This window comes from Phasianus colchicus, chromosome 20 (assembly GCF_987193195.1).
Source record: "Phasianus colchicus chromosome 20, bPhaCol1.hap1.1, whole genome shotgun sequence".
In the NCBI taxonomy this organism is placed as follows: Eukaryota; Metazoa; Chordata; class Aves; order Galliformes; family Phasianidae; genus Phasianus; species Phasianus colchicus.
In genome coordinates, this window is record NC_143455.1 from 2230555 (window position 1) to 2257165 (window position 26611).

General features: G+C 52.5%; 1 protein-coding gene across 1 annotated transcript; it reads left to right on the top strand.

Moving 5' to 3' along the window:
* The first annotated feature begins 18448 nt into the window (after window positions 1-18448).
* On the top strand, window positions 18449-22659 carry CCDC42 (coiled-coil domain containing 42). The gene is made up of 7 exons (XM_031599202.2): window positions 18449-19319; window positions 19643-19748; window positions 19854-19958; window positions 20409-20606; window positions 21311-21520; window positions 21880-22038; window positions 22448-22659. The coding sequence occupies exons 1-7, from the start codon at window positions 19183-19185 to the stop codon at window positions 22562-22564; spliced, it is 1032 nt and encodes a 343-aa protein (XP_031455062.2). The 5' UTR covers window positions 18449-19182; the 3' UTR covers window positions 22565-22659.
* The last annotated feature ends 3952 nt before the right edge of the window (window positions 22660-26611 follow it).

The window sequence follows — 26611 nt, forward strand, 5'->3', positions numbered from 1 at the left end:
GTGGGAGAACGACACAGAAAACTACTGAAAAATTCTGCACATCAGAAGAGAAGAGGCCACCAGGATTTAATTCAGGAGAGTCTTTGGAAATGACGACAGCTGGCAAGAGTCACAAATGTTTGGGTGGGATGGACAGATTGCTGCTGGGCATGGTGGGATGAAGCAAAGTGAATGGATGGTTGGATTTATGGATGGATGGACAGACATCTGCTGGACTACAGGTAGGGCTGTAGGTGGCCCAGAGGTGATAAGCAGGTCCCCGTGACAGGGATGCCCCTTGGGCATTGTGCAGTCGTCTGGACTTGCTACAGCTGTGGATCTGCTACATGAGCATTGTTCACAAAGTGGGACATGAGGAACATCAACTTCCACTGGCACTGCCCAAGATGTGCCTCTTTTCATCACTCCAAATCTCAGCATGTGAACAGATGTGGAAGGAACACCCAGGCACCAACCCAAGTGATGCTGCAATTCACCATTGCAACACCCACCCAGGCAGTGCTGGCTGCTGGTACCCGCATGCCCTGGGCAGGATGGGCTCAGCAAAGTGAGGGATGTGCAAGAGCTGTCCCACGGCTGGATGGGCAGCGTGGGACTGGGGAGACCGTGGCTGGAGTTCACCTGAGATACTGCAGAAAGACAGACATCAAAATTCATTTCTTTTCACTAATCTAGCCCAGCAAGATGGCCCAGTGAATACACTCCCAGCCCTGCACCTGTGGATGGGCAAGGGGTTTGGGGTGCTTGACAGAACCTGGGGACTTGGCCATGGGGACAATAGGAGATGCCTGTGGGCTCCAGGACTTGCAGCACCCATCCCATCTTCTCCCCCTCTGGGCTGGGACGATGCTCAACCTGCTGCAACCAGGACACCACAAAAGCCCTGATGAGTGCAGTATCGTGAGGATTATGCAAATATTTTGATTAGCTTCTCCTTGAATCTAGATGAAGGGGAGATTTTTATCACATTTAATGACAAAACAGTTCTTTTTTTTGTTTGTTTGTTTTCCAGGAGGGAAGAGGAGGCTGCCTAATTGCTGAAGGAGGATTCCTGGAGTGATCTAATAGCAGATGAAAGCAGCCAGATAGGAGCTGCTGCTCCCCGGGAAAGTATGGACTCACTGCTGGGGCTGCAAATGTAGTGAGGTCTCAGGGACATTGTGTGCCTCTGGGATGAGTGTAATGGCAGGAAGAGTTAGAAAAAAAAAAAAAAAAAAACAGCTCTGGGCACCTGGTTTCTCCACTGCAGTGTGGATTTACCTCAGTACAAGTTGTCCCTACCTGCTGTGGGACAAAGCCACTACTGAGAGCATCCTCTGTGTGCCAGCAGTTGGGTTGGTACCATGCCTCCATCCACCCCTGCTGGATGCTATGGGCTGTGGGTTTGTGTTGGGTCTCTGTAGACCTGGATCAGTTTCAGACTGTGACACCCTGTTAAAACGTGATCCATGTGGGTCCCTCCCAACTCAGGATATTCTGTGATTGCTGGTAAATTAATCAACTGGTGAAGATCCTGGTCCTTGTCTTCATGTCTGCCCACGAAGCTGCGGCAGTGATGCTCTGTGATGGAGCCCACCCAGTTGTGTGACCAAGAAGTATCAGCTCCAGTGGCCCACGATGACACCTGTCCCCCAGCCCTCTGTGTCCCAAAGGTCTGGGAATCCATGCGGAGCTGCCGCCCACAGCCCACAAGCAGCATGCAGAGCCCTGTCTCAGCCTCCTGATCTGAAGTCCTGATTTATGACACCAGCCCTGCCTGTCAACAGATTGGTTCTGATAGTGGGCAGCTAACAAGCTTCTCTGCACGCTGATTAGGCACGCTTGTCAGCCAGTGCCTGCGCAATGGCTATCACAACTACGCCGTGGTTGGGATCACACCTCTTGCTCACACCCCCTCCCCACAAAACCAAGGAAATGCAGAGCTGTGGCACGAAAGCACATATCTTGGTACCACAGCAATCTGCAAAGCTATTGTTCACATCACAGGGACCCACAGCAGCCCCCACAAATGGGATAAACCCCACCAGACTGTGCTCCTCCCACCACCTCCTGTGGCTGCCCTGGCCCCGCTCCCCCCCACCAAGACAAGAATGCAGCTTTGCAAAACCAAGGAGAGAACAAAGCAGAAAAGAGCAGTTTTGTATTATTTTTCTTTTTTCTGGGCCATTTTGAATTAATTAAGGAATGTGATCTAAACTATAAATACCCTCCTTCACGTATGATTTATGGCCTGTTTGTTCTGGATTGGTATGTGCTTAATCTCTAATTGTAAGCCCACCATCTGTTTTTATTGATCTGCTTGCCAGGAGAGTTATTGCTCTCCTTGGCCTTATATGGGAAAATTAGGTATGTGGTGAGCAAGCCAGCTCTGGGGCTGCTCTTACGTCAGCCTTGGAGCTGCTTGGGATCGCACTGCTGCATCTCTCCCTTTACCGTGTGAAACTGGAACTTCTGGGTCCACCCGAGCCCTGTTATTTGCAGGAGCATCTCCTTCTGTGCCAACCCCCCAAAATGGTTTTCTCTCCTAGAATTAAAAAAAAAAAAAAAAGCCAACACAAGGGAAGAAGTAGCATTTGGCGTGGCATTGGTGTTTTTGGCTGTAAATCAGGCTGCCGCCAACTCACTTTGGGTACTTTCAATGGTGGGAGTGCCTCCCTGAGAAAACAGCCTGGATTTATTCATTAAACCTCGGGGATTTGGTTGCATTATGAACTGGCAAGATGATAGTGCCTGAGCCCAGCCCGTGTGCTCTGCACAATGGCAGGGAGGGCTGTAAATACATTCTCACTTTGTGGGTCAGAGCAGGGAGGGAAGGAGAAAAACTTCCAGTAACATTTGCAGGCTTTAAGGAAGGCTGTGGGTATGAAGAAAGAAATGCCATTTATTTGCAAAGTAGTAAAGTGGCGGAAGGCAGCAAAGGCATCTAAAGGGAAGGGATCCCATTCCTATCCACCAGCTGATCCCAGCAGCTCTCAGATCCAACTGGGCTGAGAGCCCTGAGGAAGGGTGGGATAGGTTCCACCCCTCAGGAATATTTTGGATTTAGGGATGAATGAAAAGGGAAGAGGAGGATGGAGAGAGCAATTGAGGATGAACGGCTGCTTGGCAAAGAAGGTCTTGCACTTGGAGGTGGCTTGTTGGAAAATAAATGGGACTTAGGTTGGGGGAAGCTACGGCATGGGGATGCGGGTCTGGAGAGAAGCTGGCTTTCCTATTTTTACCACAGAGCTGGTTTCCCTTCCCTTCCCTTCCCTTCCCTTCCCTTCCCTTCCCTTCCCTTCCCTTCCCTTCCCTTCCCTTCCCTTCCCTTCCCTTCCCTTCCCTTCCCTTCCCTTCCCTTCCCTTCCCTTCCCTTCCCTTCCCTTCCATTACAGCCTGTGCTTTTGAAGTTTCAAGGATGAAATGGTAAAGAAAACTCTTGAAATGCTCTTCTCATCCCCATAGGTCTTTCATTGGCTATACTGGCTGGCCAGCAAAGGTCTCCATGTGGCTTGGCAGCCATCATACTGCCCATCTGTCTGGCCAGGTTGCCATATTGCAGAGGCTGCTCCTGGTTCTGTGGGCTGAACTGAACATGGGATGCTCTGCGCCCAGTGAACATCTGCGCAGGGAGGTGGGATGTAGGGGACCATGTTGACCCCAGTACCCTCTAGGAGTGAGGGGTTGGCTCTGTTTGTGTCTTGTATCCTGTTCTGCAGGGGTGTGCCCAGGAATGTGCAACCAAGGGCATCCCTGGGGAGGTTCCCACTTTGCTATGGGTGTCCAAAGTGGCATGGGGACAAAGTACCCCCTAAATGTACTTACATTTTGGAAGGAACTCATAATCTACTCACTCCCCTGCCTCCCCCATGGTTATTATTGTAAGCTGTTCCCCCAGTTGCAAGCCGTGGTCTGGAGATCCCCATTCCCAGACTGACTGATGTCCGCGATGACAGAATTTCTGCTGTTGAGCAAATTGACTTCCCATGAGATTGCAGCCTCATATATAAATATAAAACTGACACATTTTTACTCAGCTGAAAATAAAATAACTCCAGCTCCAGTTTGCACGAGATAACGTTTCCAGCAGATAAGGCAGCAGCTGGAGCACAAGTTGTGGTGCAGCTCCCATTTTTCCCACAGATCCCCAACAATGTTTGCTGGCCAGACTGTGCAACATCAGCTTTTGATTAGCACCAGTAGGCATCAGGGCTTGTTTGTGCTCTGCTTCACCTCACCCCACACCTGCTTCTCCTGTATGAGCTGAGGCACAGTGGGATGCAAGCAGGGCTGGCAGTGTGGCTCGTGCCTGCAGAGTCTGGGCTGTATTTGGAAGCTGATCTCAGGGCTCTGAAGCCCTAGAGCCCTTAGCACATGCAGCAGAAATGAATGCATTTTGATCCAGAGATCCTGACCTCAGACCTTATAAATAACCCAACCAGGGCCATGCAGAGTGCCTAAAAGAACTTAGCTCCTCTGCTCCCAGAGAACTCCTCTCCTCTCCTCTCCTCTCCTCTCCTCTCCTCTCCTCTCCTCTCCTCTCCTCTCCTCTCCTCTCCTCTCCTCTCCTCTCCTCTCCTCTCCTCTCCTCTCCTCTCCTCTCCTCTCCTCTCCTCTCCTCTCCTCTCCTCTCCTCTCCTCTCCTCTCCTCTCCTCTCCTCTCCTCTCCTCTCCCATGGCTAGAGCTCCTTGCTGATCTTATCAGTGTGCTCCTGTGTCATCTTTTCCCATCCCATCCCATCTTATCCTACCCCATCCCATTCCATCCCATCTCATTCCACCCCATCTCATCTCACTCCACCCCACCCCCTCCCATCCCCTCCCATCCCCTCCCACTGCCCACAGCTCTGCTCTCTGTAGTGATATGAGCAGAGTAGGAACACACTCTGGAAAGTGGAACCTGGACTGGACACACCAAGATGAGATCCTTGTGTTTTTGCACACTTGTACAAATACTGGAGGATGTTCCTAGTGAGGGCTACTCTAATCAGAACGGAATCTGCTTAGGAGGGAGCCACTCTGGAGGGATGGAGCCAGCAGGTCTCCAGCTCAGTACAAACATGCTGTGGGAGGAATTCACCTTTTGTCCTCTTGAGTGTGGAGGTGTTGCAAGGCCCTGCATCCCAGGGTGCCGCCAGCAGACGCCCACCCCATGGGGCTGCACCCATCCCAGCAGGATGCTCCTCATACCTCCAGCTGGGCTGGCCCCGCTGAGAGCACGCAATGCCTGGCTAATGAGGAGCCCATGGAGGATGCTTCAGTGCATGGCCTGTCCCCAGGTCGTGGGGCAGAGCTGAAGCCCTGGCAGATGCCCCAGGATGTGGGGTTTGGGGCCAAAGCCACTCAGTGCCAGCTGGAGGAGGGGCAGATGCTCCATCCCAAAGGAGTAGTGGACCTAAACCAAAGTGTGCAGGAGGTCAAACAAAAGGGTTTGTTGGCTTTTCCTGATCCTAACCTCCCTGACTAGGAAAAACACTTCACCTCCAGGAGTTCATGGGCTAAATCTCCACTGTCATTCATGTCTGCTCTGCACTCACCCGTGCACCAGGCTTTGCAGAATACTTTAAGGTCCCTTCCAGCCTAAACCATTCTATGACTGTATGAAAACAGAACAGCTATTTCCCCCAAAGGTTTGTTACTTGGATGTAGAGGGGACCCCAGGAATGTGGGGGCTTCACAAATCTGGTGCAGGCAATCACACACCAATGCCATCACAGATCCTTTGGGGTGCACATGGGGCTGCAAACCTGGCCTTGAAAGCAGAGCTCATCTTTTATCTGATTTCTGTATGACTTTTCTCACCACAGATACATCTCACTTCCATTTGGGTTTAATTATTCTAGTTTTGACAACGTGAGCAATTTCTAAATACTTCCTCCCCCAAATCACACAGGAAAGGCTGTTTCTGTCAACTTGCTGTTAATCATGTTTTCAGAGGAGGTGAGCTAAATTGGAAAAAATTCTGGATTTTTTAACACAGAAATTAAAAAAAAAAAATAGAAACAACCCCAAAAGACTGTTATTTCCCTGCGATAAAACATTTTTATTCAGAAAAAGAACTTGAGCAAGGGAGAAATGCCTTGGGAATACTTGTAAAATCTCTTATCAAGAGGCTGAAGATATGAAGCTGTCCTCCTGCCTCTTTGCCTGCCTCTTTGCTGTCCTATCAGCTGGAATATCCTGACCACTTCCTACTGGTCTTAACAAGACATTAAAACATCAAAAATGTTTTATTCTTGCAAGAAAACCTGGGAAAGGAGAGAGCCCCACGTTTGGGCTGCCACCAGGAGAAAACCTGGCAGCCATGAAGCTATGAAGGAGGATGGGGCTCTGAGCAGTGATGGAGCTGTGGGTGCCCCTGATCAGTGCATGGAATGGGACCAGGTGGCCTTTAGGGGTCCCTTCCAACTCCAACCATTCTACGAAGCCCTGGAGATCTGTGGGACTGCAAGAGTTGTGATGGTCCACGTGGGGATGGGACATGGGGTCCCAGGATGTGCTCAGTGGGTGTGAATAAGCAGTGCCAAACTTGGAAGGATCTGCCCTTGTTCAGAGCACTCTGCTGCAAAGCACATGCATACTTAGACAGAATGTGGGGTGCATTGCAACATTCTCTGCATTTGGAGTGAGTCCTGGATGCTCTCTGATGACACTGTCCAAGAAATGAGAAAGCTTTTGCAAAACCAGCGCCTTGGATCCCAGCTTGCTGAACCTCGGGTTGTTGCACAGATTTGTTTTCTGCAACACTGCTGAATCACAGCAAAACCCCACAACATCCCAGCACGGCTCTTCTCACCTCTCTGATATTTCTGCCACCACCGTTTGCCACTGCAGCAGATGCCAAGGCTCAGTTATACCCAGCTTTGCCCCACGATGCTTTTGATGCCACTGCTTCCAGGTTTATTAAGTGACAGTCCACCATCTTTAGAAAGGAGCTCCCCCCAAAACTTGGTCCTTTTGCCCATGGGCTGCTGTCTGCTGCTTCTGTAGTGTAAAGCTTTCTTCTGCGGCCAAACTCACACACATCACCTCTGTTTCTGCAGTCCTGGTAGGCAGAGAAATCTGCTGTATGGCTTTGGGGTGGGTTCCAGCTCCTTTTGTATCCACTGTCCTAAGTGCAAGCACTGAGCATACGCTTCAATGCACTGAGCAGGAAAAAGAAAATACTGGTGTTCTTCCAGCGGTCAGTGAGTAAATATTTATCTGCTGTGAATTTTTTGTACAGAAGGTATTTTATGGGGTTAGAACTTTTGAAACAGAATTAGGAGCTTAGTACTAAATGGAGGGCAGGCACTGGGCGAGGTTGCACTTAAAAGAGATTCGTATCAGATTTATTAGGATTTGTTCTACACCACATTCAAAGGGATCCCTGGAGATTGTTTCATTCTCACAGCTGTATCTGACAGAGTGCTGTTCTGCTCTGTCCTTCCCCAGCATCTGTCTTTCCCATTCTCCCACAAAGCACCGACACGCCAGCAACGCCCTCATCTCAGTGCTTGAGGTTGGAAAGCTGTGTGCAGTGCTGAGATGCAGGAATTCCTGGTGGGGAGGCAGGAGGGGCTGCCAGTTCCTATCAGCCACCCATCAGCAGGACATGTGCAGCTGATGCTGATTTCCTCCAGGACTGCCACGCATCAACCTGGGTGAAGCAGCTCATTAAAAGCAGCTAATTGCTGCAGTCAGTTGTGACATGAATTTTTCAAGGTTAATTTAGCGGCGTCACAAATCCTCCATTTGTGTCCAAAGGTGGTGAATTGCAACTCCAGGCAGCCACTCCTCTGCTGCATCTCCCCCAGGCTGTGGGTGCATCTGGATCATCCTCAGGGAGCACTGAGAGGGATCTGCCATGGAGAAACCCAGCCCAGAGGATGCCAGGTGGGGGTACCAAAGCATTGTGCTTAATGTGTGCAGTGGCTTTGCTTTGTCCCCTCTGGAAGATGATTTCTGAGAGCCCAAGTGCCAAATCCTGAGGCTGAGTGTTGGGGCACTGGGGGCACCCCGAGTCCCACCACTGCCAGACCGAGCCATGACCAAGGAGGAGGTGTGCAGTGCTGGAGGGGAGCTCGTGCTGGGGCTTATCACACCTGAGCAAGGGCTGCCAGCACCCACCGCAGGCAGGGAAGGGAAATGGGCTGTTTAATGAACGGATCCTGTGTTTATGGAGAACCCGCCAGCCATGACAATCCAGATGTTTCCTGTCTCCCCGCATCTGCAAACAGCCATTTGCTGGTTAAAAGTGGTTCCCAGCACGAAGCTGTGCATCTGGGCTTCAGCTCTGCAGCCCGAGGCAGTAGCAGACCTCCAGCATGTGGGACGTGTGTGGGTCTTCATGGGCCCAGCCCTGGGGGGTTGGTATCCATCTGCAGCCAGGTCCAGGGGCAAAACTGAGCCCAGTGCTGAGATGGGGCTGTGCAGGACGTGGTGCTCTGCAGGGAGGCAGGGAGAGCCCAGGTGGGAGCAGAAAGGAGGATGCAGGTCTGCTCACTGCTCACCCCTGTTGAGTCTCTGATTTTTCCTTCCTGCTGGATCCCTGGAGTCTGGTGTTGATGTCTCTTTTGGTTCAAAACTGGTTAGGTTGCAGATAGCAGCAAGGTTTGGCTCCTCTTCTGTCTGAGGACAACCTGGAGGCACAGCTGGGTGATAACTTCTTTTCTTTGAGCAAGCCTGGGTGCAGCAGACACCAGAGGACTGTACAGGCACAAAGCAATGCTATTAGGAAACTGAGGACAGGCCTGACATCCCAGAGACTGTGCTAAATGGGGCTTCTGGGAGCTGCTCCTTTCCTCTGGGATGAGTCACATGAACAGATTCAACCGGTTCTCCAGTCTCAGGACAAGAACAATGACCTCCTCTCTTACTGCTCTCCAGTATTCCACAGTGACATGCATGGAGCCTTGTGGGGACCACAGGAGTTCAGGGCATAGGGATGGGACCATGGCACAGACCACTCAGAACCCATCTCCTCTGAGGAAGGGAAAGGTTTGCTTTTAAACAGTGCAATATCACCAATTTCCTCCAAGGGGAAACATTTGAGAAGTCTTGCAGCAAAAATATCCTATTTTCATCCCAGTTTGCAATGCCAAATGAGCAGGACTCCAAGTGGAGTGGAAACACTGACTCTGCTCTGCTTTGCTTTGCAGTTTAATAGCAAAAACCCAGAGCACTCACTTTGCCTGTTCCTTTCCCATCCTGCCAGCTTTCCAGGAGTCTGAAGCAGTTTTGGAGCCTGTGATGGATTTTCCCCTCTCTGCTAAAGGTTCTCACCATCTCCTCCACCCAATTCACCACGTGGACCCCTCACGTGTCTTCTTCCCAAGGCCTCTCATTTTCTTGGGCTGTTGCTACTTGGGCTCTATGCAAATTGCTGAGATGCAATCTTTTGGGATGGGATGGGGTAGGATAAGATGGGATGGGATGGCATGGGATGGGTTGGGATAGGTTAGGATAGGTGGAGATGAGGGGAGATGGGATGGGTTAGGAGGGGATGAGTGGGGATGGGATGGGATCAGGTGGGATGGGATGGAGTGGAAGGGGAGGGGAGGGGAAAGGAGGGGTTGTGACTGAGTGAAACGAGATGTGGTGAGATGGAATGGGATGGGATAGGTTGGGATGTATTGGGATGGGATGGGATGGCTATGGTTCCTCTCCCATTAATGAAGCCCTGCAGCAGGCAGTGTCTGGGCATGACCTCATGGGGCTGACCTGTGCATTTTCTACAACTCACTGTGCCAGGAGCAAATATTTCCCTTGGTGGCTCATGCACTGCAATGCTAGGGCAAGTTCTGGGTATGGAACCCAGGGAGGATTTCTACCCGAGCTTTTTCATGATGAACTTCCATCCTGCCAGCATGGAAACATAGAGGTAAATTCACTCCCTGCAGACTGAACAAGTGAGTTGGTATCCTCAGAGCAGGAATGCCATCTGACTCTGTGCAGCACTGTTAGTCCCAGCTAACCACCCTGGTGTGTCCTTGGTGGACATGGCTATCACACTGCTCCATGCCTGGACCCCAGGAGGGTACAGGGATAGGTACTGAAAGCAGGGAAACCCTTCAGCAGTGCCACAGATGTGTTGGGTGTTTAGTGTTTCAAGCCATGGCTGAGCTCAGAGAATCTTGCCCTTCATTCTGTGCTCCAAATCCCAGTTCCTCTCTCTCTGCAGGGCACCCGGGGCCTGGGCAAAGATGCAGGACTGTCCCTGTCCCTTCCTGTCCCAGGTGACATCCCCACCATGGGGTCCTTCCCTCTAGGGTGACACTGCTGAATCTAGGACTGCTGTGGGGCTGTGATGGGCACCCAGAGCTGCAAACCCTGGTCAGGTGCTCCCTTTCCTTCAGGACTGCACCTTAAGTCACTTCTACCACCCAAGATGTGGGACAGCCTCGATGGTCCCCACCCCTCCCTGCTGTTTGTCTGTCCTGTCCATCCATCTGTCCTTTTGGCAGGAGGAGGCCATGCTGGACACGGAGGATGCCCCAAACGCCTTAAATCCAAGGGAGGTGAAACATTCAAGGGGATGAAAGCCAAAACTGGACAATTTAGCCACTGTTGCTGGAGCCTGCTCAGAGCCAGCTCTCCATGCCGGTGGGCACGGATTTGGCTCCCACCTTCATTTCCCTCCTGGGGCCGTGCAAACAAACACGCCACGATGGGTCAGGGCTCTGCCAGTGCACCCCTAACACAAAGGGGGGTCAACTCCAGAGTGAAGGCAAAGTGAGCAGGAGGGAGGGGGTCGGGAGGGAGAGACAAAGGCGCGAGCTGAGGTCTGGCAGCGAGAGTGCTGTGCTGGGAAAATCCTCTGATTTATTGCAAGAGGTTTGGCAGCTCGAGGCAGGCAGGGGCACAGCTCTGAGCTGCATTTTAGGAAGTGTCCGCTCTGTGAGCCCCTTCCCCAGGCACATTTCTGTGGGATGGGAGTGTGGGGATGGGCGGTGTGGGAACCTCAGGGCTGCCCTGCTCCATCCAGCTGTCCCACGAGGCACCAGCGATGGGCACGAGGTGCCCATGGTTGCTCCAGCATGGATATGGTTGGTAGGGGTTGTACTGATGCTGTTCCATCCCACGACAGCCAAGGGACATCTGCTGGAAGAAAGTCACCAAGCGGGGTGTGTCGGCCACATCGTATTCATGGTTGGGATGAGTGCTCTGAACAATTCTTTTCCTAAACAGAGGCTTCACAGCTCTTCAGGCTTCTGCTCTGAGGGTGACCCAAAGCCAGACAGGGCTGCAGGACACGGGCACAGCTCTCCTCCTCCCCAGGACCCACAGTGACCCTTGCCCTGGCTCTGGTCCTCCTGCCAGTCTGAGCCTCTTCCAAAAAAAAGAGTACTGATTCATGTTTATAGACACATCCCCACTTAGGAACGTACAATCCTTCTGGCTCCTCATGCTCCTGCTGGCCCTTGGAGCAAGCTCCCTGCCCCAGCAGTGATGGCTCTATGGGTGTTTGGGCTCAGCACCTTCTGGAGTGCAGGCAGGCAGTTCTGTGTCACCACATGGCCTCCCAACGTCGGTGCTTGATCTGAGGAGCATGTGCTCCTGAGTGCAGTGCCTTGGCTAGGAATGGGTTCTGCTCCAGCTGGGGAAGCTGCTGCCCAGTATGGGGTGCTGCTGGGACCTGCTGGGACCTCACACCCTGGAGCTCTGGGGTCCCTGGAGCAACTTACTGCCCAGTTTGGAGAGATGAGCAGACGGAGCATGGAGCTGCCTGCCCAAGAAAGACAAGTATTTTTCCCCTGCCTCCATCCGTGGGTCACTCCCAGCTCTCACAACAGGCTCAGCACTTTGGAATCAGATTTAAGCCACAGCCTAGAACATATTACCAAAAAAGCAAACAGCAAACACATTCTTCTCTTGAATTCCTGGCCTTCTTCTGCCCCTGACCTCCTGGACAAGCCCTGGCAGCATGGGTTGGAGTGCTTTTCTTCAGCCTCTGTGCTTGCAAAGGTCCCACCCCCTGGTGTGTGCACAGCCTCCCAGGGTGGCCAAGGGTTGCTCTGCAGCACCAGGCAGGTCTTGCTTCTCCATTTAATGGCAGGGTGAAACACGAACTGTGCTCATCTGCACTTTTTCCTAGGCAAGTTCCTTCCTGACCAGCTTTGCAGCTCACTCTACAGATTCAGAGGGCTTGGGGGATTGCACACTGGGTTGCTGAGTCTTGGTGCTCTGGTCCTCAGCTTGAAAACAGTGGTCTGCTAATTTCTTTGTATCACCTCTTTCTTCTCCTGAGAGGCTTTACCAAGATCAGACTGTGCTAGGGATAAGTCCCTTATAGCCCCTCCAGCAACCCCATGGACTGGAAGTAAAAATGTCTTCCAGACAGCATCAGCCTGGGGCTCCATATCTGCCCTGCTGCTGGCAAAAGCTGGAAGGGAAATGCTGGCTGTATTTCTGTGTCTGGCTCCTCCAGAGCTCTGCAGAATAGGGTCAGGCCCCTGCTCTTCCCTTGGCCTCAACCCATCCCAGAGTGGTGCTGAGGAGCACACAGAGCTCCTCGTGCCTCATCTTGGCCAGACTTTTATGACTGGCTGGAGACTTGGGCTTGTTCTGAACTCTTCTACCCTGTGCATAGTTTGCATTTCCTTACTGTGAATCAGGATGTGCCGAACTCTGCAGGACAGCTCCTCTTTTCGCTCCCTGAGACTTTTCCAGGCAGCACAGAACCTCCAGTGCTGGTGCCCTTAGTGCTGCTCACAGCATGGGCTGTGAGGATGTGCCTATGGGATGGGGTGCTGGGCACGGGCTGGGTACTGGTGTGCTGAGCAGGATGGGTTCTCCCAGCCTTGCCCTTTCTATCAGGCTGAGGATCGGCGCTCAGCACTGGCTGTGTCATCTCCTCTGGCTCCCTAGCATGGGAAATGCTTTGTTTTTGGGCAGGATTTCAAGCGCTCGCACCTCCCAGGAACGTCCATCCCAGCAGAGCATGGATGAGGAGGGCAGGAGCCGGGAGCTGTGGGGAGCCCCTGGCTGGGGGCCTGGCCATGGCTTCCAGCACGGCCCTTGATTTATTTATCAAGTGCAGCAATCTGAAACGCAGAGGCAGCAGCCAGAGAGGGCTCCACATCCTCACAGCCCTGTGGAACCCCAGCCCTGAGGCTGCTGGAGCTCTGCAGAGGACAAAGACGGAGCCTGGGGCAGCTCTGCAACATCAGCTCGTGCCCTGGAGCAATGGATGGGGCTACATACCCGCAACTTGCAGTTTCCCTCTCTGCCCCAGGGACAGGCATCTAGGGACCAGCACTGCTGATGGAAGATTGAGATGCCAACAAAACTTCCACCCCAGGAGCTGGTGATGTCCTCAGAGCTGCTGGGTGTGCAGGGAGGCTGCTGTGCTGCCCCAGGCAAGAAATCCCACCAGGGTTGTGGGTGAACTGTTCCAAGAGAAGAGGTTCCCATCCCTTCCCAGAGGTGCTCTTCCCACAGATCTCACACTGTGCTCCAGCTCAAGAAGATCCTCCTGGCCACTGTGGCATTTGAGGGCAATCTTTTTGGGAAGGATGGGGTGATAAAGAAGAGGGGAAGAAGGGGTGGAGAATTAATCTGCCATTGCAGCATGTGGAACCAAGATATCCTTAAGCCCCAGGGGAGAGAAGAGATGCTGTACCTGGGGAGTACAGCCCTGTTTTAGGGTTTGGTCCCAGCCCCGTCATAGCATCCCCCAGATCCCAGGGGCAGCCCAGGTCCCTCTTTGCCAAAGTTCCTGGGGGGTGACAGTGAGCTCTGGGGACTTCAGGAGAAGAGGAGGAGGGGAAGGGTAGGGACCAGAGGGCCAGAGGAGCTGCAGCCCTATGTCACATCTGTGCCCTGCTTCGCACCAGAGATCTTGCCCTCCCTTTGCACTTTGTCCCTGCAGGCCAGCACAGCTCTGCCAGTGCTCCCTGCAGCAGGGTGCATGAGATGCTGGGGTTGGGGTGGAGGAGGCAGCCATGCAGCTGGCCCTCAGTGCCTCTATCCTCCCTGTCCCTGGGTTTGCCCTCGGCTGCCCACCTCCCTGCTGCTCCAATGCTGTGCTATTTTTCCCAGAGCCTGGGGATGGCATCACCTCCTCATTTTTCTGGCTCTGTGGTGAGCAGCTGGATGCACTCAGCTTTTCTGTGTCCTCTGCACAGCATGGAGAGGGAGGCAGGCTGGATGGATGGGGCTGGTCTGGGCAGAAAACAAAAAGGTGCCACGTTTCACTCAGAGCTCTTCACTCATCGTTTTCAGCTTCAAGCAAAGGCTGAGAAAGGAAAAGTTAAAGGGTGAATTTCAGCTGAAATGTGAGGGCAGGAGGGCTGCATGAGCACTCAGAAGAATTGCACACGAGCAAATCTGACCCTGGAGGGATGGCACGAGGGAGTGGGATGGGAGTGGGAGAGCAGGGGCTGCTGCTTGCAGAGGCAGTGCAGGCAGAAGGAAGAACACCTGCAGGGAGGAAGATGAAGTAGAGCTTCAGCTCATTGCTCAGTGGGGAGGAGGAACTACTAGGGGAGGATGCAGGGAATACAGAAGAGTTTGGTGGTTTCCTTTTTTAGCTTTAAGCTTCATAGACATCCAGACGTGACCAGATAGCTAATGAGAGGGGAGGAGAGAAAATAGACCAGAGGAGTAGTGGCTGGGTTAAAGAAACATAGATGTGTGGGGAGTGCCCATTATATGAGGTCTGGGGGATGCTTCAGGGGAGAGGACAAGGTGGAGAGCAGCAAACCTGGCCAGAAATAAAAAGGGGGGCTATGAACCCATCATTACAGTGATGTTGGACCAAATCAAGGCGAATTATTAAATGGTTTCTACATCCTAATATGATCCATTCACACCAAATGAGCCTCGTGCCCTCATTTTGCAGGGCTTGTGGCGAGGAAGAAGGGAAGCTGTGATGCTGTGCATCAGTGCACTGAGCTGCTAGACTTGTCCAAAGTGCTTAAGGGGATCCCAATATCAGCCCTGCTTGGGGAGATCTCCATGCAGGAGGCATCAGCATGGCCACCAATACGTGAGCCAGCTCCTGCCCCTCTCCAAGCATTGCCCCAGTGCTGGGCATAAGCTTGCACCCATGCATGTGCTAACAGGCTCCTGAGCTGCTCTGTCCTTCCTGCCACGATGTTTTCCAGGCAGATGATTCCAGGTCAGGGCTACCCAACACTTCTGCCAACGTGGGGGTGTGAAGGGCTGGGAATGAGCAGCTGAGGGCGAGGGGCCCTGCTGCATCACGGCCGGATTATGGCAGCTTAACACATCCATCAGAACCCAGCTGGCCTGGCTGCAGGGACGGCTCAGGGAGGCTGCTGGGGATCAGCAAAATTGCACATCCCTGTGGGAAAAGCACGGCCTGCTGGTGGGCACCAAACCCCCAGCATCCCTTTCCCAGAGGGGATTCTAGGCTGCAAGTAGCTCCCACATCACCCCTGCATCCCCTGGGTCTGTGTCTGGTGTGCTGGGATGGTGTCAGACCATTGCTCTACAACCAAGGGTGAGGCAACACGATGGAAATGGCTTTGCTGGCTGATCGTGTTGCTTGCTTTGTCAGCACTCAGAAAAATGCAGCACACAAAAATGTGCCCTCCTCAGCAGCTGGGAGCAGCGATGGAGCCTCGTGGCTCACAGAAATACCCTGCCCTGCACATCTGTGTTTAGGTGGTGTGATTCAGCAGCCCTGCATGTCACCCATCCCATCAACCTCATTGCTCTGAGCATCCCCAGGGGCACGTCACACAGCTCAGGTCTGCTCCTCTGCAGCAGTCATGAGCACAGCAGAGACACATGCATCCTTCCATGGCTGTTCCTGGGCTCTGCCTGCACCGGGTTCCTCCTCCTCTGCCCTCTGAAAGGCGTTCAGTGGTCCCTCCACAGTTCCATCTCTGCCCAGATCTTTCCTGATGAGCTCGGTGACACATCACCTGCTTGCCACCAGATAGACTTTCAACACCAATGGAAAGAACTGAGCCAGCACAGAGCTCTCTGGAAAGGGCTTTGGGCTTCTCTTGGTTACCAGAAAGCTGCAACCTGCCCAAGAAGACCCAGAAGCTCCGGCTTTGCAATGACTCTGATGTGTGTTTCAGCTCCCGTGGAGCTGTGATCAAACCTTTGATGGGGAATGAGGGGAAGGAAGGGAAGGAAAGAAAGGAAGGGAAGGAAGGAAAGGAAGACCTTTCCGGCAGCTGTGGTAGAAGTGACAGCTTTGTCTGATGCAAGAGCATGGGAAGTTTGTTATCCCTGAAACAACCTGACATGCTGGAAAACTGCTAAATGTGGGAGGAGGACCTTTGGGATTGGGTGAGTGTCAGCGGCCCCATGCTGAACACCTTGAGGATCTGTGCAGCCTCTGCTGCAGGCATGTCCAAGCACTGAGTCATGGTTTGCTCCTTGTGACGACTCATCTTTATATTTTTGATTCACGGACCTCTTTGTGCACAAAAGAGCAAGCTGTCCTTGCCTGCTATAAAGATGTGCTCAGCAAACGAGGTCTTAAAATGGAAGCCTCCCCAGACACCTGTGTTGAATTGGACTTCTGCAATAGGAAAGCGCATTCCCTTTTTGCCTTCTTCACCCCAACACCTGGGCTGCTGCTCTTTGGCAGCAAATCCTCCCCATCTCCAGGCGTCACTGCCACCTGCAGACACCCTTCTGCTGAACAGCAGGATGGGGAGGAGCAGCAGGGGCAGCAGGCATGGCAGGGAGGTGCGGGGCAGCCCTCTCCAGTGAAGCCTACACACCCAGATGCAATTTCATTCCGGGGCAATTTTGGCAATGAGGATAGAGAGAATACTGCAAGAGAGAAGCTGGGCAAGTCACCATAGCCTGATGTGTGCAGAAACCCAGCAAGGCAGCTCAGTGGTGTGACATGCAGGGAAGCCAAAAGCCCAAATGGACACAGCTGGGAAAAGCAGGCAGAAACAACAGATAGAAACACATGGAGAGGTAACAGGGAGGGAGGGAACCACCTCTCAGCTCTGCCTGCTCCTTGCAGCAGCCCCCAGGTACCTCGAGGTCGGGGTGCAGGTAGAGGACTTGGGACAAACCAGTGTGGGGGACCGTAGAGATGGAGAACTGCCCTGCAGAGTGGAAGAGGCACTGATGGGCACCTGCTATAGCCTCAGCTCCTGGGGTTAATGCAGTGCTGGGCAGTGCAGAGCAGGCAGCAGAGGAGCACAGTGTGGAGTGGTGACTTGGGGTCCCCCACCCCCTCCCCCCATGGATCAGCAGATTCCTCCCACATCTGCGGCATGCACAGGAATGCTTCTTGGAGTTCTGTTAAGGCGGCGGTGAGGCACGACGGGCTGCGCAGCGGCTGCACACTTGTTTCCTAAGTGCTCCCTCTCCTGGGCTGTGGCCACACCATCCCGGGGAAAATCCAATTTTTTTAGGCATATCGGGCTGAGCAGCCTGCAGAGCAGCACTGGGGTCTCCCCAGGGCTCCAGGCAAACCCAGATCCACAGGGGATTCACCAGCAATGTTTTATACCTGGTTATTCTGCAGGCCAGAAGGGAAAGGCTGTGTCAGCTTTCCATTCGCCTTCAGCTCCAGGGACCTTGGGAGCACAGGGGATTTAAAAGGAAAAGAAGTAGCTTCCTTCAAAGAGTGGAAAGATGGGGAATGAACCTGAGGGACGAACAGAAAAGGTTTCTGCTGGGCTGCTGTGACTCAGATATGGCATTTTCTACATTCTAATAAGAGATGTCAAGTCATAGGTAATTTATTCATGGCAGGCTGATGCAGTTGCTATGGAGAGCATGATAGGAAGAAACTCTTTTAATGCATAGTCTATTGAGGAGGAAAGCATTTGTCAAAGATAAAACCTTGGTGAGAGGATAAAAGCAGCAAACAGTGATTAGGGACATTAAAAAAGAAAAAAAGCCATCTGAGGGCACTTCCACCACAGCTGTGATACTGTTCCAGGTTTGGGAGGACCTACCAGGACAGGGCATGGCGTTGGCCATCACAGCTCTTGGACCACAGGCATGGACCAGCATCTTCTGAATGGGATTTGCGTGCTTCCTCTGAAACAACAGTGCGTGGTGAGCAAAAACCCCATGGACTGCCCAATGGATGGGCGTTGCAGCCCCAAGGGAGCAATGAAATACCGTAAAGGCAAATGCAGAAGGGCAGCTCTGGTGGTAGATGTGCCTTGGGAGTAGGAAGGCAGCTGATGGCACCGCCTGCTCCCCAGAGCCTGCCTATCATTTGTATGGCAGTATCGCGTAACGGGGAATTCTCAGTGAGACTGGGAAGCCAGCCAGTGTTTCCCCTTGGAAACGCCTGCCTCCAATTATTCATAGTGGTAATGAACTTTAACTGCCTGAGCTGCTGATCCCAGCACCCAGCAGTCACCTCAGGCTGCTCTGCTCTCCCCTAAAATGATTGCATACCTCCAGAAGCCCAGCTGGAGTCTGCCTGACCTGCTGGGATGGGCACAGCTCAGTGCTGTCCGCAGGGAGGACACCTGTGGCCGATTTTAACCTCCATAATAAAAGCCAAGTGCATCCCTGGCTTTGCCTTGGTCATTTGTTTCTAAATGAAGCATCTCTCACATAACTAATGGTCCCCACCTGTACCATATATCTTCCTGCTGCTTAAAGCAGACAAAGCTGGCAGCCTTTCCTCGGCTTGCTGATTCACAATGAGCACAGGGTGATGTTTGCCTGAAAGTAATTTCCCTGATACAGGTCAGGGTTGTAACCTGAAATGAAGACCTCTCCCTGCAGAGAGGCTCACCACCACGGCAGGGGCATTTCACATGCAGTAGCCTGCAGATGGATCTTGCACATTAGTGCTGAGGAAGGCAGAGGCAAACATAGAAAGTGAAACGTCTTGTGGAAGGAGCAGACCTGGAGGTCAGTGCCATCTGTGAGTGGGGGACCTTTGGGAGGCACCATCCCACGCCCATAGGGCAGCAGAGCCCTTCTGGCAGCTCAGGTCATTGCAGGGAGCCGGGCACAGCATGGACTGCAGTGGGGGCAGGACCCACATGCACTCAGAAGTCCCTTCCATGAGGATGTGGGGTGTCACACTGCTTTGATCTCCACATAACTGCCTGAGCGTCTTCCAACTGCCTTGGAACCTGTTCCATGCCAACCAGCCACCAACAGCCAGCAGCAGCAGGCACAGCCAGGGCATAGAATACCCTAAGAAAGTAGAAGCAGGAGGCTCCCAGGGCTCATATCCTTCCTCAGTGTTTCTCCTATGCACTGCTGAGCCCGTGGGCTTATAGGGCAGTTCCTGGGGTGATGGGGCAGCAGCTGCACCAAGAAGACCTGAGCTCTCTGGGCCATGCAATGGCTGAAGAAACAGCCACTGTGGACAATGAGGACCTCTCAGACTATTTCAGCATGCAGTACAAGCAGAATCTGCTGCCCTTGCTCAAGTAGGGAGCTCCTCCACTCCCTCCATCCACTTCTGTTTCCTCCACCCCTGTAAACTCCCATCCCTTATGTCCCCCACTCATCTCCTTACCTCCACCAATTCAGCCTCTCCTTGCACCTCCCTTCACAACCTTCAACCCTGCAACCCCTCCTCACTGTCTCCATGGAATCCCCTCTGGAGAGCTTTCCACCCTGGTTCTGGGAGACTTGTGCTGTTGGCCCAGCTCTGAGACAGGTCCTGGGTGGGGTGATGGGGCAGAGCAAGCCAGCATCCTGCCAAGGTGCTGAGCCCAGCCAGTCACCACACTGAATGCTTCTGTGGCAGGAAACTCAAACTGACCGAGGAGGACTCTCTGTCTCCATTTATTCGCCTCCAGGAGAAGAAGAAAGAAGCCCAAGAGATGCAAAGGGTTCTGGAGGATAAGGAAGAGGTGAGAAAGGTGGAAGGGCTCTGCTCACAGCTGGGATGGCCCATGGCTTTTTGGAGGGTGGCAGTGAGCATGGACAGCTGAGCCTTGTCCCCTTTGTGCTGCCAGGCCTTCAGGGTGAGGATGGAAGGCATCACCTGCAGGTGGAAGGAGCTCTGGGCCAGGGAGGCTGAGCTGAAGGCTCACATGAAGAAATCTGAGAGGACCCTAAAGGTACAGCTGCCCCTCCTCTGTCCATCCAACACAACTCTGAGATGCACGGCCAACTCTTCCCCTTCCCTGGGAAGGACTGTGGGAACACCTCTCTGCACGGATCTCCCTTAAGCCCTGAGCTGCCCTCAGGGCTTTGTGCCAGACACGAAAAGCCCTGGGAGAGCCAGTGCAGCACCCAGCTCATCCTGCACCACTGTGATCCCCAAGGGCCCCAGGCAACCCCACTGATTGATAGCAGTAGGTCTGAAAAGCAAAGTGCCATCCTAGGGGCTTGTCTCCAAGAGCAAAGTGTTGGTGCTAATGAGATGGCCCGAATAAGTAGAAGGAAATGTGTTCCAGGGGAAAGATAACTTCTTACAGCACTTCTGCATGACACAGTTCCTTCTTCTCTTGCTTTCCTTTCCCTGTGTGCATACATATGTGTATGTATTGATGGGGAAACACTGACAGGAAAATGATAAGATGCGAATCCAAGCTCTAAAGAAAGCTGGCAAAGAAAGGAAGATGAAGATGCAAAAGGAGAGTGAGCTCTTGAGAGCTAAGAAGGAACTGGAAGCCCTGAAAATTAAGCACCAGAAACTCAGTGACAGAGTGCAGAACTACTCCATCTTTGAAACCTATCTGGAGGATGTGGTGAAGATCTCACAGGTGAGTATGGGAGGCAGCTCATGGCCTCAGGGAGGGCCTTAACTGGGCATTAAACCTAGAGAAGATAAGGTACATCCAGGAAATTCATAGCATTTGGTTAAGCCCAGAGGCCTCAGATGGGATGGGAAGAGGTTCCCTGAAACCAGGGTGAACCAAGGGAATCAGAGTTAAAGGAAGAGAACCAGAAAAGGAGGAGAAGGCTTGGGAAAACTAAAGGAAAACTATTAAAAGGGGTAAAGGCACAGGGATGAGTGGAATGGGGAACACTTTGAGTCACTGTTTCATATCACATTGATGGTGTGGGAGGAGTGCAATGCTGTCTAGAGATGGGAACCCAGGCTGTATCCTTTCAAGGAAGCCTGGGCATCATTCCATGCATCACTCTTTCTCCTGGGATGCCAGCTGGCCCCCTCCCAGGTCCAGGTAGATCAGCGCAGGCAGTTGCATTTGTGCTTTGTTTTATTGGAGCGCTGCTCCTTTGGAGGAGAGGTGCAATGTCTCACCTTGCTTATGGCAGCTCTGGGAAGAGCCCAATGAGAAGTTACCAGGGATGAGGCATTGCTCACATCCCAACTTGGCTGGCACTCCATAAGAGAGGGAAGACATTCCAGCTGGGGCAGGTACTGCACCTCATGAACAGTGCAAGATTTACCATTATGATGGGGGGTGGGATTACTGGGATTACTAACCCCACTGTGCTGCAGTTTGAGGAGATCCAGGCAATCATTTGGCACTACAAGATGCTAATGAGGATGCGCAAGGCCCTGCTGCAAGCAGAACTTGGGCTCAGGGAGGCAAAGGAGAAAGCCAAGGAATTCAGCCAGTCTGATGAAGATGAGAGCCTGCAGAACAACAGTGACGTGGATCAGCTTGAACTGCGTTCTCACCAGGCTCAAAGGGATGTTCTCACCAGGGTGAGGAAAGATGGGGCAGGCAGGGGAAGATCTCCCAGGCTGGAATGAATTGAATCTCATCAGGCAGAGCTGGAGAGTGGGAGGGTGGCAGCGGGATTCCCAGCTCCCAGGGAGCACAAAGGGGGTGAAACCCATCAGGAGCCAGCAGTGGGATGGAGAGGCTCCTGGGGCAAGGAACAACTGTGATGGTATCTGGATCAGGTTATACCACACCAAGCTGGACCATCTCCAGCAAGCACGTGATCTTCCCAGAAAACCAGTCGACTGTGGAAATTAAGGTCTCCAAATCAGGGTCTCCAGTGCTAAGGCAGCATCTTTGCTGGGTCACGTCCACATGCTGCTGTCTCCTCTCCTCTCAGGAGTGTCTCTGGGCTGACATGCAGAAAACAGCTGCCAAGAAAGCCCAGGAGCTGGGGACCATCAAGATGGCCATCCTTGGCCTCTTCCAGCATGTGAGCAAGCAGATGAAAAGAAGCCTGAATGTGCCAGTGGATGACAGCTACACACAGCTGAGCGTGGTAGGGCCAAGCCAGACCACTTCTCCCTGCCCAGAAAGAGGAGCAGTAATGACCCTCAGCTGCCCAAAGGGAGGGGGGGTCCTCTCTTGGACAGAGGACATCAGGGAAACCTGGGTGTGGGTCCCTGCTGTAGGGTGACTGGGGGTGGGAGCCTGTCAGGTCAGGGCAGGATGCGGAGGTCAACCCATGGCTAAGGTCTGGATTTTTTTACCCCTGCCCTGAACTCAGATTTGCCCACTTAAGATCACTCTGGTGATGCAGATCCACCAAGGCCTTATCCTCCAGTTTAATCACTGAAATCTGTCTTCCTAAAGGGCCAATAAGCTCCCCCCTGCCTCTTGCTCCCATCGCTACTGTGAGACACATTCCCCAGCACTCTGAGCTCTACCACCTCTCTTCCCTCCCCTAGATTCAGCAGTTTATCCAAGACCTCATGGACATCTTAATGGAAGTGAAAAGAAAAGGGCATACAGAGCCATTAGCATGCAGCTACGCCTATGGGACTGCGAGGAAGATGCCAACTTGACCTGGTCTGCCAGCAAAGGCCCAGCAGGGGTGGGAAGGGTGAGAAAAGGACAGAGAGCCCCACAGATGTTATAGACTTTACTATAGGTTACGTCAGTGAAGTTTCATACCTTTCTTGCCCTTCCCTCCTGCACTGTCACTCACGCCTTCTCACACTATTAAAAACAATATGTTTTAAGATGTATCCATTTCTTGGGGTGGTTGGGACCATTGGAACAGCTCCATCCCACAGCTTCATCCAAGAGGTGCCTTCTCTGGCAGGCGGGATGCTGGTTGCAGAATACAGCATCCCAGGGATACAGGCTCAGATAGGGGTTCATGTTCGCACCTGGAGCTACCACTCAGTTGAAGCTCTGAGATATTCAACAGGAACATCACAAAGGAGGGGGACTGTGAGAGAGCATCAGAGGTTTTCCTCCATCACCACACCCAGTGGGAACGTGGATTTCCCTACGCAGCCACTCACTGTGTACCCAAACCCATCCCTCTGCTGCTGTTAGAAGTGTTGACAGGTGAAGGATGAACCAGCTGAATGAATCGCAGCAAGCATTTGCTCGTTCACTGTGAGTCCTAACATGATGAATACAGAACCAGAGGACTACTTTCACACTGTGGGTTTCAGGTCTCAGCAGCAGAACATCACCCTGTGCAGCATCTCGGTGCGATGCAAACGCAGAAGAAAACACAACAGTGAAAAACTCAGTTGCAGAGGCAAGGGCAGTAATTGCTCCTCAGCTACTGTGTGTGAAAAGAGAGCTCATTTCTTTCTGAAACCTTGACGTGTTAATGCTGTGTGGGCCAAGACAGGCCCTGTGTTCTTCTGAATAGATCACCAGAGCAGTGGGAGGTGAGTGGCATTCTGCATTCCAGCTGGCGAGGAGAAGTAAAAGATGTTGCAACTTTATGCAGCCACCGTGTGCCCACACTTTAATGATTTCATTATGTTCCTGCTGTAAAATGGAGATTTGGCTGTCAAAGAGGAGCAAGAGTGGGCTGCTCCTCAAGGTGGGTGCTGCATGGTATGCCAGCAGGGAGAGGTTCATGGCTGAGGTCCAGTGATGGCCAGGCTATCTGCAGGTCCAAGATCAAGGCAGAAAGTCCAGCTGGCAGGTCAAGATGAGGATCAGTTATAAGGCCATGCACTGGCTTTCCTGCTAGGCAAAGACCAAAACTCACAGGCTGAGTCTCATGGCTGTCTGCTGGAAACTCCTTGGGCAGCAGCTCTCCATACCAGTGCAGGATCTGAGATCCCTTCCCCTATTGCATCTTCTCATCTTGCACTGCCTTGCATCCTGGCCTCCATTGCTCTCCGATGAGACCAAACAGCAGCAGCAGAAGGGAAAGAGAAAAACAGACAGGAGAGAGCACATCTTGGTGAGGTCCTCAGGGGTACCAGAGGTTGGTAAATGTCTTGTAGAAGCAGTGGTGACGATAGAAAAAGCTGCTGGAAAAATCATCTCATGACTCATCCCAGCAGAGATGAGGTTGTGTGTTTGTGTCCTTGCATCTCCTCTCTGCAGAGATACATCCAAAAGGACCAGGAGCATTTATACCCACCCTGAGAGGTGACTCAGCTGTCTTCTCTTCTTCCACCCATGGCCACCCCCTCGCCATCTTCAACATATTTCATCAGTGGCAGCTGCTGGGACTGATGGAAATGGGGTGGTTGTGCCCAGGGAAATGGGGGCTGCAGCCCTGAGCCTGCATGGGGTAATCATGGAGAGACCTTGGAGAGACTCAGGGTCAGGCTGTCCACTGCCAACAGGCTACTGGAGGGAGTAACCAGCAGCTGTGCATCTCCAGAAGGGAAAAGAGTTATTCCCAGAGCCCTGCCAGATGGCTTTGGCATGAGCAGGGTGGTGGGATGGAGCTGAGCCTAATGCCAACCAAACTGTAAGGACAGGGGGGTGACACAGGAGGTGTCCAGGTGGGAAAGTGTGAGAGCAAGGTGTTTCCCTGAGCATCACAATGACTGCAGGGCTGCCTACCGGCCCCATCTGCCTTGTTGTGGTGGGTGAAGCAAAAGCATTGTGACTCACACTGCTGTGGGAAATGGAAGCAAAAACTAAAATTACCTGATCAGATGTCAGGGTTTAAGCTCAGTGATGCTGCATATAACCAACTGTTTGTGTGTGTGTGTCTGTTAATAGTCTGTCTTTTCCTTGCAGAATTGCAGGGTTTTGGTTTGTTTGCATTGTGTTGCTTGATTTTGAGTGTCAGGGTGTTGGTTTTTTTTTTGTTTTGTTTTGTCTTATAAAAGTTGTTTTGTTCTGTTTTGTCTTCTTTCTCTTGGCACAGAAATGATTTAAGCATTGGCTAAATCCACAGACTGTTGATAGAAGATCCCCATCAAATTGAAATGTTGTCACTGGTTTAATCTGGACTCTGTTAACATTTCCTCTGGAGCAGCCTGCTGTTCCATCAGTGTGGGCAGGAGCTGGAAATGCAGATCCCCGCTGCTCTGACCCCACCACTGATAGTGGGATTTCCACTCTCCAGAGAAGCCAGGTTTGTCTGGTGCCATTGCACACCCAAGTGATGGGACGGGTTCTGACACAGAATGATGCTGTCACCTGGAGATATGCTTCTCTCAGGTGCTCTATGAGGACCTAGGACAACCCCATGCTAGCACCAACTGCTGTCCTCAGTAGTGACTTCAGAAAACATTGCTGGCTTGTTAACCCCATAATTAGCACTTACTCAGGACTTGGCATGCCAAGCATCATTGGATGCCAGATGGCAGACATGAGAGTCATTAGACCCAAATTAGAGCATTGTTTCTGCATACGTAGTTTCTATTCAAGAGAGAATGTGGTGCCAGAGATGCCTGGTCCCCCCTCAGCAGCCACTGGAGTAAAAACACATCGTGTCTGTGAATGACTGTGAGCTCCTTGGTCCTACACATCTGCACAAAGCCTGTCCTGCCTCTTTGCCCCCAGACTGCCTCTTTCTCCTCCTTGTTATGGCCACCATGAGGTGCTTATGAACCAGAAAGGGAGTCTCCTGCCTTCCCAAAGACTTTTCAGCCTGATCCAGAAGTGAAATGTTAGGTCATCAGCCAGAAAGAGAAGGGTCAGGCTTCTCAACCCTTTTGTCTGTACTCCTGCAACACCAGGGGATCCCAAACGCAGCCTGGCTTTAGGGGACTTGGTTCATGTTCTGCTCCAACCAGCCTCCTGTGACACCACCTGACACACCTCTGCAAAGGTCCCAAGCAGGAGAAGACGTTTACAAACGAAGCTTCCAACAGACATTTATTAGTTTGGGTTGAAATCAATGCACGTGAAGGAGTGTCGCTCCCGTGTGCTGCACACCTTTGCCATCAGTTCAATACAGGCCAACTGGGATCATACGGCCAGGACAGCAGCCTTTCTCCATGACCAGCCATACAAACACAGCCATAAACACAGAGCAAAGTGAGTCAGGATCCTTCCCACCTCCTTCCTGGCCATCCTCCCTGCCCTACAAGCACTGGGTCCTGTGGCCTCATAGGGTGGAAGCAGGGATTAATTTGGGGGTCAAACTGTGAATCAAGAGCTCTTCCTTGCCTTTGGCTCCCTGTCAGCCCAAGCAAGCAATGTGGCTCTGCTATTCCCCCTTCCAAAGAAGTCCTGGGGAAGGCCAGCACAGGGAGGGGCTTTCTAGTTCTTCAGGGGCTGGTCTGTTGTCCACAGTCAATGCCCACGTTGCATCATGTGTGTGGCTGCAGAGTGATGAAGTCAAGCAACCACAGGGCAGGGAATGAAAGAGCAGGGAGTAAGAGAAGCCCCATCTGCCCCACCAGCTCCAGGCTGGATGCTACTGAAGATGGTCCGTCTGCTTGAGCAACAAGCACAGCACCTTATTGCAGTGTGGAGGCACCTCGTGCTGCTCCACAGGGCTGGCAGAGCAGAGGGAAGCACTCTGACCTACAGTGCTTCCTCCAGGGTTCCACATCCCCAAAGCAAAGGGACGCAGGGACTGCAGGCAGGCACTGTGCGATGCAGGAGGTCACCAACAACAGCACAGCACATAAGGGGGCTTCACACTGAGACCTCAGAGGACACCA